This window comes from Vulpes vulpes, chromosome 2 (genome assembly GCF_048418805.1).
Source record: "Vulpes vulpes isolate BD-2025 chromosome 2, VulVul3, whole genome shotgun sequence".
In the NCBI taxonomy this organism is placed as follows: Eukaryota; Metazoa; Chordata; class Mammalia; order Carnivora; family Canidae; genus Vulpes; species Vulpes vulpes.
Genome location: NC_132781.1, coordinates 134768388 through 134786116, shown reverse-complemented (window position 1 = coordinate 134786116; position 17729 = coordinate 134768388). Strand labels below are relative to the sequence as shown.

General features: G+C 35.3%; 1 protein-coding gene across 1 annotated transcript in view; it reads left to right on the top strand.

The window, feature by feature from the left end:
- Window positions 1–17729, top strand: part of ADAMTS6 (ADAM metallopeptidase with thrombospondin type 1 motif 6) — a 289076-nt gene that overhangs the window by 246068 nt on the left and 25279 nt on the right. Inside the window, exons 21-22 of the mRNA XM_026019499.2 lie at window positions 6621–6750; window positions 16012–16216. Coding sequence (XP_025875284.1) covers window positions 6621–6750; window positions 16012–16216 — 335 coding nt within the window. The remainder of the gene's footprint in view (window positions 1–6620; window positions 6751–16011; window positions 16217–17729) is intronic.

The window sequence follows — 17729 nt, the reverse complement described above, 5'->3', positions numbered from 1 at the left end:
AACAAAACAAAATAGACTGTAAAACTAAGATTATTAGACCTGAAAATGTATTATTTTATTATTTTATAAATATATTATTTTACTAATATAATTATATTAGTACTTGCCTTGCCCCCCCCCTTTTAATGTAATCTTACTGAAGTCAAGACTATCTCTCTTAGACATAGTAGGAATTAGGTGAGTTAAGTTAGACACTTTCCAAAGAAGAGATTCCTGTTAATGTCTAATGAGTGGTAGAAATTCCCTCCAGGGAGGGGTGCCTGTGTGCCTCAGTCAGTTAGGTGTCTGACTCTTGGTTTTGTCTTGGGTCATGATCTCTGGGTGGTGAGATTGAGCCCCGTGTGGGGCTCTGCTTGAGGTTCTCTCTCTGTCTCTCCCCTGTCCATGCCACTGTCTCTCTCTCACTCTCTCTCAAATAAATAAAATCTTTAAAAAAGAAAGAAATGCCGGGATGAGCACTGGGTGTTATACCATATGTTGGCAAATTGAATTTAAAGAAAATATTTTAAAAATTAAAAGTGTCATAAAAAAAATAAATTAAAAAGAAAGAAATGAAATTCCCTCTAAGAATAGTATGATATCAAATAAATGCAATATGTGTATGCCCCACCCTACTTTACTGTCACTAAACACAGTTGCTGAAAAATACACTATTTTAGAACTGTACTTTTTGTGTGTGTATATATAATCCTGTGTTTCCTTGGAACATCTAGTTTTGCTTAGGATGGAAGGGAAGACACTGGGAGAGACAGAGAAAGGAAGCCTTAAAAGATATAAACTAGCAGGAGGCAATTCAGGAGAAGACAGCATGTGAGTGGAGCTGATTTGGTACACTGGGTGCCAGTGGTTTGATCCAAGGCAGATGGACTTTACTCTGCCCTGCAGATGCTTGTGTCTGGCCAATAATCACACAGCACAATAGCCAGATTCCATCAGTGAGAAGCCCAGCAGAGAGACATTTTTTTCCCCTGGCGCTTGTTGCTGTTTGGATGCTATCTATAGTGAAGATTTAGATTAAATTAATATTGCTGGCCATATGCTCTATATATTACAGTTGTATAGAGTGTTGTCTTGGTTGCTAGCTACTTTAGATGCTGTGGTTAAGCAAATTGTTGCCTTAGCCACCAACCACATTTGTAGTATAAGCTCTGACTTTCTGACTTTTTTCTCCCCCCTTCCTCTTCAGAAGACTGTTTCTTGAGCAGATATAGATATGATGTGCTGTGCCACTAGGTTAAATTACCTAGATGTTGGCTAGCCTGTCAATCCCAAGGATACATTTATACCTCTCTTCTCATTATTGACTAACTCACATACTCACATATGGTTGTAGACTGCTCACTTACCAACTGAATGGTCTAATACTGGAATCCTGAGTCTTAAGAGTAGATTTGAAAAGACCTAGAAGGTCTTTCTCCTGACTTTATCCTCCCCCTTGTATGTCCTGATTTAACAGATATCACTCTTTCAAGTGAACATCAGGTGGTAATTTTTGTGCACTGAGTGCCCTCTCTCTACTTTTAAAATGATCAACTGTTCTGTGAAAGGCAATATATTGCCAAATACTGTTACAAATGAATTTGTACAATTACTTAATTCTCTGAAAGGAGAGAGAAGTGGGATATGAGAACACTGAACAGCCTTTAAGGGGAATAAAGAAGAGACTGAAAAGGAGAAGAAACTGAGAGGCACTATGATCTCTGGAGCCTTTGCTCAAGATTGGCCCTAGGCATGTAGCTGCTGAGGATGGCCCTCTGCATGTAGCATGTAGTAGAGGATCCAACGGTCTTCAGTTGAACCATCACCATCTCCTGTTGTAAGCGCAGTAGATGAAGGATTCCATCTGGACTAATTTGCAGCTCACTGGACCTCTTAATAATTTTCCTGGGGTATGTGCTCTTTCAAAATGTTAAAGCCATTTCCTAAAATACAGCTAGAGCAATGATTCAAAGTTGAGTACTCCTTCCTCTCACTGGACAAGAGAACCTTTGGTAGGAAAACAGATCAGCTATAACTTTCTTTAAATTATTTTATTCTATTTATTTTTTAAAAGATTTTATTTATTCATGAGAGACACAGAGAGAGAGGGAGAGACACAAGCAGAGAGAGAAGCAGGCTCTATGCAGGGAGCCCGATATGGGTCTCGATCCCAGGACCCCGGGATCATGACCTGAGCTGAAGGCAGACACCAACTGCTGAGCCAGCCAGGCATTCCAGCTATAACTTTTTTTTTTTTTTTCCAGCTATAACTTTTTTTAAGGCTGGCTTTCTTTTCTTTTCTTTTCTTTTCTTTTTTCTTTCTTTCCTTCTTTCTTTCTTTCGTTCTTTCTGAAAGAGAACGAGGATACACGAGCAGGGAGAGAGGCAGAGGTGGAGGGAAAGGGGAAGCAGATTCTGAAGCAAGGGATGCTGGATCTCATGAGCCTGAGGTCATGACCGGAGCCAAAACCAAGAGCTGTCACTCAACCGACTGAGTCACCCAGGCTCCCTGATCATCTTTAACTTTTAACTATTGGCTGAAAATTAAATATTGAATATAAGATCTGATAAATTTAAACTTAAAGACTAAAATTAAGGGTTATGTTTCCATATTAAGAACCATCCTATTTGATTTTTTGATAAGCAGATTAAAAATCTCTAAACAGGTTCCATTTTAGAGAGTTTTAAGTAAATATGTATTTGTAATGACATCTTGGTACTTAAATTTTGTAATATGAAATCATTAATTTTTTTAACCGTGGAAAAGAAATTATATTAAATTTAAAAAAACAGGTATAGGATTTGCATGCCAATAACTTTAGACATTTAAGAATAAAATATAATTAGTACAATTTTTTTGTTTGTTTTTTTAAGATTTTATTTATTCATAAGAGACAGAGAGATAAGCAGAGGCATAGACAGAGGGAGAAGCAGGCTGCATGCAGGGAGGCTGATGTGGGACTCGATCCCGGGACTCCGGGATCACACCCTGAGCTAAAGGCAGATGCTCAACCTCTGAGCCACCCAGACATCCCAAGTACAGTTTTAAATTTGAACAATTAAATTCTGCAGAACATCTGCATATCTCCGGGGGACATGGACGCTAAGTCACTAGAATTTTGGTTTTGATTAGGCATCTTTGACTGGCCATGGGACATTTTATGTTTTTGGTTATAAACTGTAAGTCTTTAGATTTGAAAGCATAGTGATTTTTTGTAACTGGATATAATTATTCCCAACAGGCTTTGAATCAACTTCTTAGCAATGTTTTACAGATTACTTTACAAGATTTATTTTGTTTTACGGATTACTTTAAAAGAAGCTATATATAAAAGGCTTAATCATATAAAAAGATTCTAAATTCAATCATTTTTCTTTTTGACTTAGTTTAGATTATTTCTACTTGATCTGTATTTTCTACTTTCTAAAGCTAAAAGTCGTATTTTCCTTAGTCCCAAAGTATGTTTCAAAATCCATCCTAATTTAGGTGCATTAGTTTAGAGTTATCCTGTTGCTACTGATTTAAAAAGAAAAGGAAAATCTGTGAATCTGCCAAGTGTGGGGGTAAAAGTTGGAAGGGGATTTTTATGCTGTTGGAGGAAGACAGTTCAGCATTGTCTGAAGATTTGGAATAGATTACTGGTATAGTCAGTTTTTGAGTGTGAAATACCATACTGTCTAATAGAACATTTTAGAAGAAAATTAATAAAAGATGAATGCAAGGAAAAATGAATCTTCATGAAATATAGAGTATTTTCAGCTGTTTATTTGAAGACTTTAATTTTTACTTCGTAAAGAATAGTTTTCTAAAGTTATGGAACTGAAGTGACCCCAAAATTTCCTAATTCCTAGTTTTTAAGAAGTCTGGAAGGCTTGACAAAATTAAGTCAATTTGTAATCCTTAGCACTTAGTTCAGTATCTCTTAAGAAATATGGTTCCTTATACTTAGTAACTATTCTCTATTGAATGAATGAATGAATGAATGGATGAATGAATGAATGACTTGTCAACCACATTTCAGTGGCATGTTCAGCTTGTGTACTATGTAATTTTAAACAAATTCCTGGAGCCCACCAAAAAGCAAAATAGCCTTAAAAATAAAGATCCAGAACAAAGATACGAGATTGTGGATATTTTTTATTTTGTTCTTTGTGATTTTGCTTACTTTCCAAATTTTCAACAATAAATGTTGTGTAGTTAAGTTTTTCAAGATACATACATGGTTAGAATTTATCTTAAGATCAAATACAAATCTCACCTCTAATAACTAATATCTCACCTGTGATTCAAATTGCAGAGGCCTCACTTTTACATTAAAGACTACTTTTAAAAACTAATGTGACTATAACAAAACAACATTTCCAGGGTTAATTTAGAGGAAGTAGAATTTTCTCTTAACTTGTAGAAACTGAACTGATGTTTCTGACACCAATGCAAAGTAACATCAGTTCTATGTTGTAGTACTGAAAATGTTTATTCTTTCCTGAGAAACAACCAAAATATTAAATTGAATGACAACACTCTCATTGCAAATGTAATCAGATTTTTTTTATTATTAAGTATAATTATCAAAGTCAGGTAAAGTTGTTTAAGTCCTCCATGTAAATGGGTGATTTGAGATTCCCTCTCCAAGTATAATCATATTTGAATGACTTTTAAGAAATGACCATGGTAACTTACAAAAATAATCCCCTGCTCTTCCCGATAGGAACAACATACTGAATTGGGAGGATGAATACTCTGAGCCACTATGGCAAATGGTAGTTGAATCCTCTGACTAATGGTAGAGATTTTTTTGTCTAGGTGGGTCACATAGACTTAGTTATCTGCCCACTGGAATGACACAGTGGGGAGATAGCTGATGAATATTGTAGAACATCTGTGGATGGATCACAGCTATGCCTAAAGTGAATCATTCTTCCCTCAAAAATCTAACGCTTAATAGTTAAAAAATTCCAAACTGTTGTCACATAAACTGAGATTTGACCTATTCTAGGGATTAGGAGGGAATGAATACAACACATATTCTAAGATATTTTGCCAGTAAACTGTTGCCTATGTGTTAGACCCCTGAATTTAGGAAAACCTAAAAATTTATTGAAAGAAATTAGTAAGAGTCTTGGGTCACTGCCAATAATAAAATATACCTTCTTCAGCTGCTTGCCACCATCATGGAGGCTACAAGACTTAATTTTCCCAATCAGGGTCATAGATTTCCCTACCTTGCTTAGCTAAAGGTATGTATCGCATGATGTTGAGGCATCCGCACATACAGAATTTCCATGACTCTTATAAGCACCCTGGCGGAAGCATTTGGTGTATGACTTTTAACATGACAGTTTCTTTCACTGAAAGGTCCTATTGCACATTGATTTCCCTAATTTGAGATTAAAGTCTTTTCTTTGGGGTGCTATTAAAAGCAGCTGGGAAGAAAAAAAAAAGCAAAACCATGGGTTTGTGTGGGGCTAGCTAGGTGTGAAGCTATGGTTTCCTGGATACTGCTAATGCTGTTTTTATAACTCTTTACGGGTAATTTAACTTACCTGGTTATAGGGATGGGGTTGGGGAGAAAGAGGATAGTTTACGTTCTTATATCCAATTTCAAAAGTAACCTGCTACCTCTATATAATCTGAAACTTATATCATTGTTTTTAGTTTTACCTTTTTCTCTGATATCTTGGTATACCTAGCTTTGCTTTGCTTCTTTAGATTTTTTGACACTAAAGAAAAAATGAGACTGCTTAAAGCCTACTCACCAGGGATGTTTACAAATAAGAGTATGTTTGTGTGTGTCTTTGTATTTTGTGCAATGTGAGCAAGTTGTGGTGGATATCTTTGCCAATAAATAATAAACATACATGTAGAATTTTACAAATTTTATAATGGGAATATTTTTAGCTGTGGCAAACAGGTCACATAGACTAATTTTTAAGATTGAGATAATAATTTTCTAAGCCATTATTTCAAGGAATATATATATATAACTGTTTGACAATGGTGTAATCAACAGGGGGCCAACTCTGTTAAAGCAAACAGACTAATGCAGTCTAAAAGAGGCCTACTGCAATCTTTAAATTCTAGTCTTTGTGGGCTTTTAGAGAAATAAATCTACAAATGGAAGAACAAAAATGAAATGTGTGAATGTGATGTGTTGCTAATAAAGACATTTAAACTGATGGATTTGTCCTACAAAATATCAAAAAGTGAATTTGTCCCTACTGTTTTTATTTTAAAACAGATATACAATCACTGTTTTGCATTGAAATGTATTTTCATACATTTTATCTGACAATATTTTAGGAAAATGAAGTTTGGTTTTGTTTTTTGGTTTTGTTTTTGTTTTTTAAGGTAAGCATGAAGAAGAATTTACAAATGGGAATACTAATTGCTTAAAATTACCAATAGTTTCTTTTCTGAACTTAAAAACAGTTATGTTTCTAAATATGAGAACAATAATTTTGCCTAAAATTGCAGTATAATGACCAGGACTTCTCTCCTTTTTAGAGAAGCAGTCAAGTGTTTCTGGAACAGATAAAACAGCAGCGATCCGTGAGGTTGATTCCCCAGAGGAAAGCTATGCATACCTAACTTAGTGGAAAGTAAACTACTCTTCAGTTAACAATGTCCTCCTTTTCTCAAGGTGTCCAAAGACAGGAGGTGGTCTGTAAAAGATTGGATGACAACTCTATTGTCCAGAACAATTACTGTGACCCTGACAGTAAGCCACCTGAAAATCAAAGAGCCTGCAACACTGAGCCCTGCCCACCTGAGTAAGTAAGAGTAAGAAGTGAGAATTGTTTTCTTTCAGTGCAAAGAGAAAAACATGAGCTATTCATATTTCAAACCATATTCATATCTTATGAAAAGAGGATAAAGCATATATGAGGGTATAATTTTGATGTCCCTTTCACTGAGCAAAGATTCCTATTTATCTATAGGTTTCAGGTAATGAAAGCCTTTAAAACAGGAATTTCGATAGACTGATCCTGGCACAGTGCTGGAAATTATCATATTTCATCAATTCTAAAGCATATACCTTCTCACATTTTAGCATCTTGGAAGTTGAGATTCATCTTGCAATTCATAGTGTGTTACTTTCAGTAATAATCAGCATTGTTTTTATCTTTTTAAATGGTATATAAAATAATGGTATCTTTTTTTTAAATGGTGTCTAAGTTCAAATTAACACTGTATATCGATGTGGAGTCCTATCTTTTCCAGATATTTATCCTAAAAGCCTAAAGACTCATAATATGTTTTAGAAATATTCTGTAATGGGATATCAGTGCTTTAATTTGCTGACCCAGTTTTAAGTTGTGTCATCCTAAATTATCCTATCTTCTGGGTTTGGGGCACAGGCACAGAGGTGGACTTCAGCCTCATTCTGCCAATTAATGTAGCAGTTACAGCTCACTGTAAAGGGAGGCACAAGCTAACAGCCCATCCATCTTAATGATGACTTTTGAAAAATTTAAATTTACCAATATGGACCTGCTTTCAGTGAGTCACACTTTATAATCTGTAAGAACAGAAAGGTTTCTGGACAGGGACGCCTGGATGGCTCAAGTGGTTGACCATCTGCCCTTGGCTCAGGTCATGATCCTGGAGACCCAGGATCCAGTCCCGTGTTGGGCTCCCCACATGGAGCCTGCTTCTCCCTCTGCCTGTGTCTCTGCTTTTCTCTTGTCTCTCATGAATAAATAAATAAACTCTAAAAAAAAAAAAAAAAAGGAAAGGTTTCTGGACTGAACAAAAGGCATGATTAGGGGAGCCTGGCAGACTCAGTTAGTAGAGCATGCAACTCTTGATCTCAGGGTCATGAGTTCAAGCCCCATATTGAGTATAAAGATTACTTAAAAAAAATTTTTTTTTTTAAAAAGGCAATGATTACATGAGAAAAGACAAAGATGCTGAAGACAGAGATACTGAGTTGATCATAAAAATATTGATCTTTGTAGGGATTTTACCTGTTTGACAATGGCATGATAGAACATGTGCAAATGGCATTTCATCCTTGTTTGAGATATCAGGGTAACCATTATCCTCCTGGCTAGCTAATTATCCCAACTTGAAATTGATAAGGAAAATATCAAATGAATTTATATATTTCAAGCTCCTTAGAACTGGAGAGGAAAGCTCTACAATGCAGTAATGACAGAGAAGTCACAATAAGGGATTCAGGTCCCTAATGTGGTTAAAGCAAGATGCATTCCTTAATCTGTTTCAGTACAGTAATGCCTTAGGAACTTTCATTTTCCAAAGTCAGTGTCTGCCCAAATATTTGAATCTTAAAGGAAGATATTTACTGCTAGTCTTTTGAAACAGTGGCAATCACTACCAAACAAGGAGTGCAAGGAATCTAGAGTGAAAGAAATTTTTATTCTAGGACTTTTATTTTTTTAAGGTTTTATTTATTTATTTGTGAGAGAGAAGGCGAGAGAAAGAGAGAGAGAGAGCACGCACAAGTGGGGGTGGGGTAGAGGGAAAATGAGACAAGCAGACTCCCTCTGAGCAGGGAGCTCAATGCGGGACTCAATCCCAGGACCCCAGGATCATGACCTGAGCCAAAGGCAGATGCTTAACTGACTGAGCCACCCAGGTGCCCTATTCTAAGACTTAAATTTTCATGTTTCTTCTTTTCAAAATGTGATCATGATATAAATAATTTCTTAAAATGCAGACATGCATTTAAGAAAAACTATAGAAATATGGCCTATGATCTATAGAAATATGACCTATGATGTATATTACAAAAACACTTGATTTTTAAGAAATTTTTCTCCTTTCTGCCAATTATTTTTATAAATTTAACTCAAAAGAAGTGAGAAAACTGCTAAAAAATCATGGGCTAAATTTTGTTCCTTCCCATGTTTCCAATAAGTTTCAACATTATTTTCATGTAATTGTACATCTCAACCTATCAAGTTAATTTCTTGACACTCAGGATTTTAAGTATTATGTTTGGCGTGTGATCAGCCATTTAAGACCTCTGAGTGGTCCTGGTCACACCTGTTCTATTTTGGCTTCAACTTTTTTTATTTGTTTCACCTTAAATGCTATTCAAAAGTCCTTTGAGATTTCAGTGGCTCATCATTCCATCCCATGTATTATGGGCTTGGATATTACATTGGAGTTGTTTTGTATATTTATGTGTATGTATTATGTATATACTATATATAGTTTAAGGATAATTGACATTTGAATGAACATATAATTAAAATTAAGTTTCCTATCTCCTTTCCTTTTGTAACTGAAATAAAAAGTTATTTATCAACTTTTTTTAAGTTTGGAAGTATGAGGATGGAATTTGAAAAAGAGAGATAAAGAAAATATGAAAAAGAAAACTTAGGCTGACTTTTCTTTTTCATAAAGAGCTAAAGATAGATATTTAAAATATTTCTATTTATTAGTCCATTTTTTTCTTAATTCCTTTTTAATTTCTTTTTTATTCCTTTGAATTCAAACTATGAAAAAGAAAATATCACTCGTTTTGTATCATAAAATTCGCAGTAGACATTGGTATTCTAGAGATAAAAATCATTGAAAGACTACTGAATTCAATAATACTTCAAATGACTGTAGAAGAAAGGAAAGGAGATAGGTTTTTTTCAGATGATGATATGATAATCATATTTGGTTTTTGTAATACATATTTAAGCATAAAGTTTTAAAAACACAGATATGTAAAAATAAAATAAAAAGACCTTTAATACTCAAAATACCACTGTTAATATTTTGAAGTGTATATCTCCAGTCTTTTTTCTATGTTTACATAGACATGTATATATAACAAAATGGCATTATACTATTATCTGATGCTTTGTAGTTAGTCCTTAAGATATTTTGAACATTAAGTATCTTCTACAGCATTTAGTAGATATGTCCTTGTTTAATTAATTAGTTTTCCACTGTTGAACAATTATGGCTGTGTCTTAGCTTTTGATCTCTTAAAATACCACAGCATTAAAAATTTTTTCTGCTAAACATTTGCTTTCTATAACTATGCTCTTATAGTAAATACATGGGAATAGAATTCCTTGTTCAAACAAATATATTTTAGTCTGTGAAACATTGTCAGATTGTTCTCCAGAAATAATGTACGGATGTACATTCCCACTAAGAGTGTATTAGAATGTCATTTCCCTGAGCTGCACAACACTGGATATTATTATTATTATTATTATTATTATTAATTATTATTATTTTAGAGAGAAACTGAGTGAGCAGAGATAGGGGAAAGGGGCAGAGGGAGAGGGAGAGAGATTCTTAAGCAGGCTCCATGCCCAGTGCAAACCTGAAGTGGGGCTCCATCTCACAACCCTGAGATCATGACCTGAGCTGAAATCAAAATTTGGGTACTTAATCAACTAAGCCAACCAGGCACCCCTGCATAGTATTATTTTAGAAACAATCTTTGATTATTTTATTGGGGGAAAAAGGCTTGATACTTAATTGTTGTTTTATGTTGAATTTTTAGATTGCACATGAGGTGAAACATTGAAAAATCATGTTCGCTGGCCCTTTGTATTACCTCTTTTTGTTTTTTCCCTGCATGGCCTAACCTATACCATTTTTCTACTGGAATAATTGTCATTTTGTTACTGATTTCTATGAACTCTTAATGTACTAAGGATATTAATTCTTTTACCTCTATTTCAGATATTTTTTCCTAGTTTGTCATATGATTTCTTTACTATCTTTGGTGTTATCTATTTTTACTTACAGAAACTTTAAAATATTACATAGAAAAACTATCAAACTTTTATTTCTTTTTTAGGTATAATGTTTAGGAAGGCCTTATTCACTCTAAGATTATACTTTCAAAGTTTCTTTCAAAGTTCCTTCTCTTTTTTTTAATGTAAACTGTAATCTATTTGAAATATATTTGCCTACTTTGAGGAAAGGATCTATATTTATTTTCAAATTCCCAGTACCATTATTAAAATTCCTAATGGTATTTTTAAAATCCAGAATTATCCTTTTAAATGATGAAATACTTCCAATATCTTTTAGTCATATTGGAGACTTTATAAAGAGGGTTTGGAAAAATAGAGTAAAATTTATCTTTGTGTTTATAAAGAAAGTGAAGGGACTAAGAAGAATAGATGAAAGAGGCATTGGTAGACAAATATTAATAGCGTTTATTTGGAAGACCTTGAAAGGCAGAGGAAGCCTTGCTGGGAAAAATTAATGTTTTCATAGCAGCAATTCTTTTGTGAGAAACAGTATAGTAGTCAAGATGGTGGTGACTAGAGACAGGAAAAAAACAAGAATTCCAGAGGCATTGAGTGAAAATGGTGGGATTCCTGACAAAGGCTTAAATAACTGGAAAAAGGAAAAGGGAGGGGTTGATATTAAAGACCATGACTGATAGGCAATTAGTGCCCCACCATGAGAAAAGGAAGTAATGCTGAGTTGGAATCCAAAGAGAATGAGCAAGAGTTCAGTTTTGACCATGCTATCTTTCTATAGAAAGAATGTTTCTATATATGGCTTCATGTGAAGAATTGTTAGATAGTGAATATTATTCCTGTATGATGCTGTGGTTTTTAAAGTTGTGAAAATCAGAGGGGTGAAAACAATAGAGTATTACACATTGTGATAATACTGTGACTGCAAGCTTAGAAACATTTTTTAAGCAACTGCAATGTGAAAGGCATTGTGCTTTGGGAGAAATGGCTCCCTTGCCTAAGGACAATCTAATTGGGTAAATACATATAAAAGTAACTATAGTTCAGGCCAAATATGTTAAGTACAATAAGAGAGTTATGAACAAAAGTGCTAAAGGATGCTTGGACTGGGGAGAAATTTTTATTCGAGAGTTAGATTAGGTTTTATTTAATGGTATCTTTTATGATATAATGTTTAACACTTAAATTGAGTCACTGTACCTCAGCCAAGGACAACTATAATCTGTTATTTTAAGTTTGGAAGAAGTTTCATCAGAGTCCTCTGTAAAACTCCAAAATTTAAGACATGAGAACAATCATAGAAATCATTAGTCCAACTCCTATCATGATGAGAGTACACTAATCTCTGGTGATGTCTTCTCATTGTACCACACATCACTAACATCGTAAGTGACAAATGTTCAGTGGCACCTGAATACTCCCAATACTTAATACTTGTTTGTTTCATTGCCATAATTTCAGAGATGTTTATTATATTCATTTTTTTCAATTTAGAAAAATCTCAACGTGGAATGTCTAGAGCATAGAGGCTTATGCTTAATATTAGTTTTACTTTCCAAGTAGCCAAGGAATGAGCAGATTTTCTTTTTTTTTTTTTTTACCAACTTAATATTTAGCAATTTTTTCTAAAACTTATTTTAAAATCTAACAAAGTTCTAGTATCTTAGTAATTAAGAGGTTATGTATTTGAATCTTTCTTTGAGTTAAGATGTCATTGTGAGGGGCGCCTGGATGGCCCCTCAGTGGTCATTAAGCATTTGCCTTTGGCTCAGGTCATGAGTCCCAGGATGGAGCCCCAAGTTGGGCTCCAGGCTCAGCAGGGAGTCTACTTCTCCCTCTGCTCCTCCCTCCCTGCTCATGTTCCCTCTAGCTCATTCTCTCTCTTCCTCTCTCTCTCTCTCTCTCTCTCTCTCTCAAATAAATAAATAAATAAATCTTTTTTAAAAAAAGATGTTATTTTGAGATTATGAAGTTTTTTTAAAATTTTGCTTTGTTGTGTTTATGAGAAGAGTTGATAATTAGATGTTTGACACTAGGATGAAGCTGGGAAACCTCTCTACCTCTCTCTTTTAAGTCAAACACCTCATACCAGTTTATTTCCATATGTTCCGCCATTTCCCTTTAACTTGAAAAGCAAAAATAATATTCTGGTTTTATGATTGGTTCTTTCTTCAAACATATTCTGGTTAACCTAGGTTTGTGGAAAATATTCTTGTCTCTCTCTTGTATCCTCCCCCCAATAAGTATTATTTTTCCTATTAATGTGCAGACACTATAGGTCAAGATTAACATGGTTTGCACCAAACCACTCTTATTTCAGACCCTCAAACATGGATTCCACTAGTTGTTAATGTGTAATGGATATGGAGACACTTGTGAGGATGAAGATAATTTGAGCTCAACAAGAAGCATTCCCAGTATTGTTCAGATTATAACAATTCAGCCATTGATATTAACAGATAGAATTTTTGTGTTCATATTTTTACCACTAAATCCAGAGGAAGAATAAAGGAGAAGTAGGGAGAAGGTCATCAGAGAGTCAAATACAATGGGAAGAGTGAAGGTGAAGGAAACCGTCTTGTCTCACATTGGACAGGGGAATAGGAAAAATAAGATGAGTAGATGCAGTGGCAAAATTGCAAAACTATTTAAATAACTAGGGTGTGATTTAATCCTTTAGAGAGACATGGGAAGGGATGATTTGGTGAGCAATAAAGATGCAACAGGGACTGAAATCAGAGTTAAGTCAGAAGGGAGATTGGGAGGGTGGTTAATACTTTTACTTTCATACATTCCAAATTAAATGCTAGGCTGATCCATCTAGCCTAAGAGATGGTTGGCAATAAGAGAGAGGACAAAGAATAAAAAGGCGGAGGTAGTCCTGACCTCGTGCAACAAAGAACAGCAGCACCTCCTGAATCACTGCTGCTACTCCGGGCACCTGTGTTTAATTTGAAGGCCTCCATCTCTCTTACATTGTGAGACCTAATGAGATCATGGCTGGAGGTGGTATGACTGGACTTTTTGTGGCTGAGTTGTACACATTTCTGTTTTATCCCCTAATCTTGGTGATGAAATCACTGTTGCGAATTGAATCAGAGTTTCACTATGGCTGGCATGCAAGTTATTATTCTCAGTACACATTTTCCTCTTTACCAAAAATGGTACTAACAACTTGGGATCATGTTCATCTGTGGAAAACAAAATGGAAAGAATATGAAAATCACCTTAAATCTCCTCTGGAAAATGACTTAGAAAAAAAATCAGATTCTCAGGATTAAATTGTCATTCTTTAAGTAAATTTTAGGTTGAAAATTGTTAGGTTTTGGAAAGATGTATTTTAAGATGGGGAAACTGATTAATTACAATATTTCTAAATGCTGATTTCCCTCTATAACTAATATAAGACAATACAAATAATAATGAACAAAGGCCATTGTTGCATTTTTGGCTAACTACCAGCTCAAATACAGAAACTAGTATTCTGACTTCATTAAGATATTATTTTCCACAGGCAAAACTGGCACAATTAACTAAGCTCACAGAAATTGTGAGAAATATGTTAAGTGTTCATACTCTTCTGTCTGAAGAGTCTCTTACCTGAGTATGAGCATATCCATTGAGATTAGTTGCATAATTTATAATTGCGGTTTGAAGAAAATCACTTGTGACCTCATGCTTATGACCTAGTTCCTACTATTCAGCAAAATTAAAAATGAAATTTAGTGGAGATAGTAACTGCGGGGGGATCTAGTACTAATTTCAACATTGCTCTTTTCATGATTTTGGAGAACCATTTCCCTAACACTAATCTTACTTCTTTTATAAAACAAAGTGCAATGTTTTGAATATAACTGGCATTCAGCATATATTTATCAAATTAAATGCAATAATATATCAATCAGGACTCTGGTTGGAAATAATACAACTTCAACTTCAGCTACTTTCTGTAGAGATGAGGATTTGTTGGTTTACTTAACAAAGCTGAGGGAAGGGCAACAGTGGATCTAGTTTCAGGAATGGCTAGCATCCAGGACTCAAGCACCATCAGGGCTCTCTAGCTCTTCTGCATTCTTTCACATCAGCTAATTCCACTTGACAGGGCACATGGCCACCAGCAGCTCTTACATCTTTATGCACTTCTATGACAAGAAGAGAAAGGCCCCCTTTTGCTCTAGTTGAAATATAAAAATTTTAAAGTCAAATTCTCATTGGCCTGAATTGTATCTTGATTCATACCTTTTGGCCAAATAATGTGCCTAAGAGAGTGAGTTCTGCAGAAGTTTTACATGGACACACATATACTCCCCCTGAAATTACATATGGATGAAAGTTCATTGATGGCTGTGGGGAAAAAGAGTGGTTCACCAGTGAACCTACAATGTGAAACGTGTTCATTTTGTTATTTCAGCTCCTTCCCACATTAGCTGCTTAGAAGCTGTTTTCAGGGGTAGAGAATCAAAATAAGGGATCTCCATGTTTTCACAGAGCTGGCTTAGGCTCTGCTCTTGATGCAGGGTTTTAAAGACTCCTATACCTTCAGGATGGATACCTGGGCTTTCTCTGCCCCGTAAGCATAATAAACACCTTCTATCTTCTGCAGAGCCTGACATTCATTTCTGAAAATCAAAAAATAATTCCCTAGCTCCTTTAATGTGGTTTTAGCACAAAATCCTTGATTGTAGGAGAACCTGCCTCAGTGTGATAACAAATAAAGCTACTGTTTCTTCTTTACTGTATGTCAGACACAATGTTAGAAGCTTTCAGTGATGTGCTAAATGAAGCAAGCTAATGCTGGCTCCCGAAATCCTGTCATTAGCATATCTTCTCTTGATATGTTTGACATGGCAAGGATGTAGACTGAAATGGGTGATAGGTATTCACACCACAGAATTGGCAAATGCAACAAATCAAAACCTCTGCCGTCCCATAAAGAGCCAGTTGTCAAACACTCAACCAGTGCATGACTAGGAGCTTCAGGTTTATTACCTGACTTAATCCTCATGACAACCTCGTGTTTATATTGTTATCTTCTTTTTAAAATTTCATTTAGGAATGGAGAAATATCAGTGCAGTTAAAAACATAGAGTGCATTACTTGTTTGGACCTGATTCTGTTTGCTCCAAAGCCCACGCACTCCACTTGGAAGGCAGCTGACATTGTGTTATCTTTTCCGTTAGCGGCCCTTCCATTTGTCATTTATCACATTCACCAACACTGAAATGTCAGCTCTTTAAGGGAGAGGATGTAGTCCATTGAAAAAAGTGCTTTCACACAGCCGAAAATTTCTGGCTACCCTGAGGAAATGTTTTTCTGTGTTTCTCCCACTTCTTGCTATAGGTGGTTCATTGGGGATTGGTTGGAGTGTAGCAAGACTTGTGATGGTGGAATGCGCACAAGGGCAGTGCTCTGCATCAGGAAGATTGGACCTTCTGAGGAGGAGACCCTGGACTACAGTGGTTGTTTAACACACCGGCCTATTGAAAAAGAGCCCTGCAACAACCAGTCATGTCCACCTCAGTGGGTGGCTTTGGACTGGTCAGAAGTAAGGAAATCTGACGCTGTATGTTTTAAGATGTCTTAACTATCAATCCCAAAGCATTTAATATTAAGGACACCTAAGCATGTGAGCACCTTAGAACTCAACAAGTAAGGACTACATAATGGTAAATTTGGTCCTGTCATGCTTTATTGCTGCTTGTCAGGAGGCAAGGTTTTTTGGGGTTAGGGAAATCAGTGAGAAACTCAGCATCAATTTGTTAAAAATAAACCTAAAGTAAATTTGAAAGAATATTATTATAATGAGGACTCACATAAGTGGTTCTTCTCTTTCTTTGCTATTCTTGAGCAGCAACATAAGCTCAGAATTAGTGATATATCTTTTTTCCCAAGTAATGTAGCCTAACTACATAATTCATGCACAGCAATATTTATCAAATTTTAATCACTTATCATATATCTAAATATGTTTTAATTGTTTCTGTTGCATCTGGGAAAGAAACACGGATTAAAGTGTTATAATATGCCAAAAAGTCAAATTCAGATTTTATCATTACTCCTGCTTCTATGATCAGTGAAGGAGACCTAAGATAATGTTTTTTTGGCATAAATGTGTATAAAAGAGCCTGAAACAATACAGAGGACTCAGAAAAATGGTCTTATGAAAAATGAGGTTAAGGGGTAGAGTTTAATTCTTGACTCCTCATTCTGCATGAGACATATAAACACCATACCATTCTCCACATTTCCCAAAGAAGAGTTTAATTCTTCTGTAGTGTTGGTTAGTATTAAAAGAATGAGTACCTGGCTATATAACTAAAGGTCATTCTTCCAATTTAGCAAAACAGGATGCATTTCCTGCTAGAAACGTTGTGGTACTTGCTTTGGGTATTTCCTGTAGACCTCCTAAGCTTGTAAAACAAAACAAAACAAAAACCCCAACAAATAAACAAAAAGAAAACATACGTTGACCTTTAGGAACCCTGGATGTAACTTTTCCCCCTACAAATCTTACTCCAGGAGTGGCCTTATTTTGCTAGAGGCATGGGCCTAAAAGAGACCTGTGTTTAAGATGGTAGATGGAAATGGAGATTCTGACCAGTTGTGGTTATCTATGGAATCTGTGGTGGGAATTGGGAGTGTTCTCCCAAGTTTCCTGGCCATACTCCAGCTTCAGTAATTACATCTGCCCACCTAACTTTTGTGTTTCAATCAAATAGTAGACATATTCTTGGTATTATTCACTGAGTAGTTATGGAAAACAGTATGAAATCTTCTGTTCCCTAAAAGTGGGTGGATTAACTTCTAAATTGATTTGGGAGATAAAAATCTACTGATAAGGAATAGACATTCTACAGAGTTGCACATATGTTCATAATTATTTTACCTGAAATTCAGTCCCCAAGACCCTCATAGAAGTTCATAAATAGTTATTGAATGTTGACAAATTTGTTATTGGAAAATTATAATGGGAGACCTGACTATTGGCTTCAACAGTCTGAGGTTTTCAGGTCAAGCCCCTAAGAATAATTCATTGCTAACTAACACACTGGAATGGG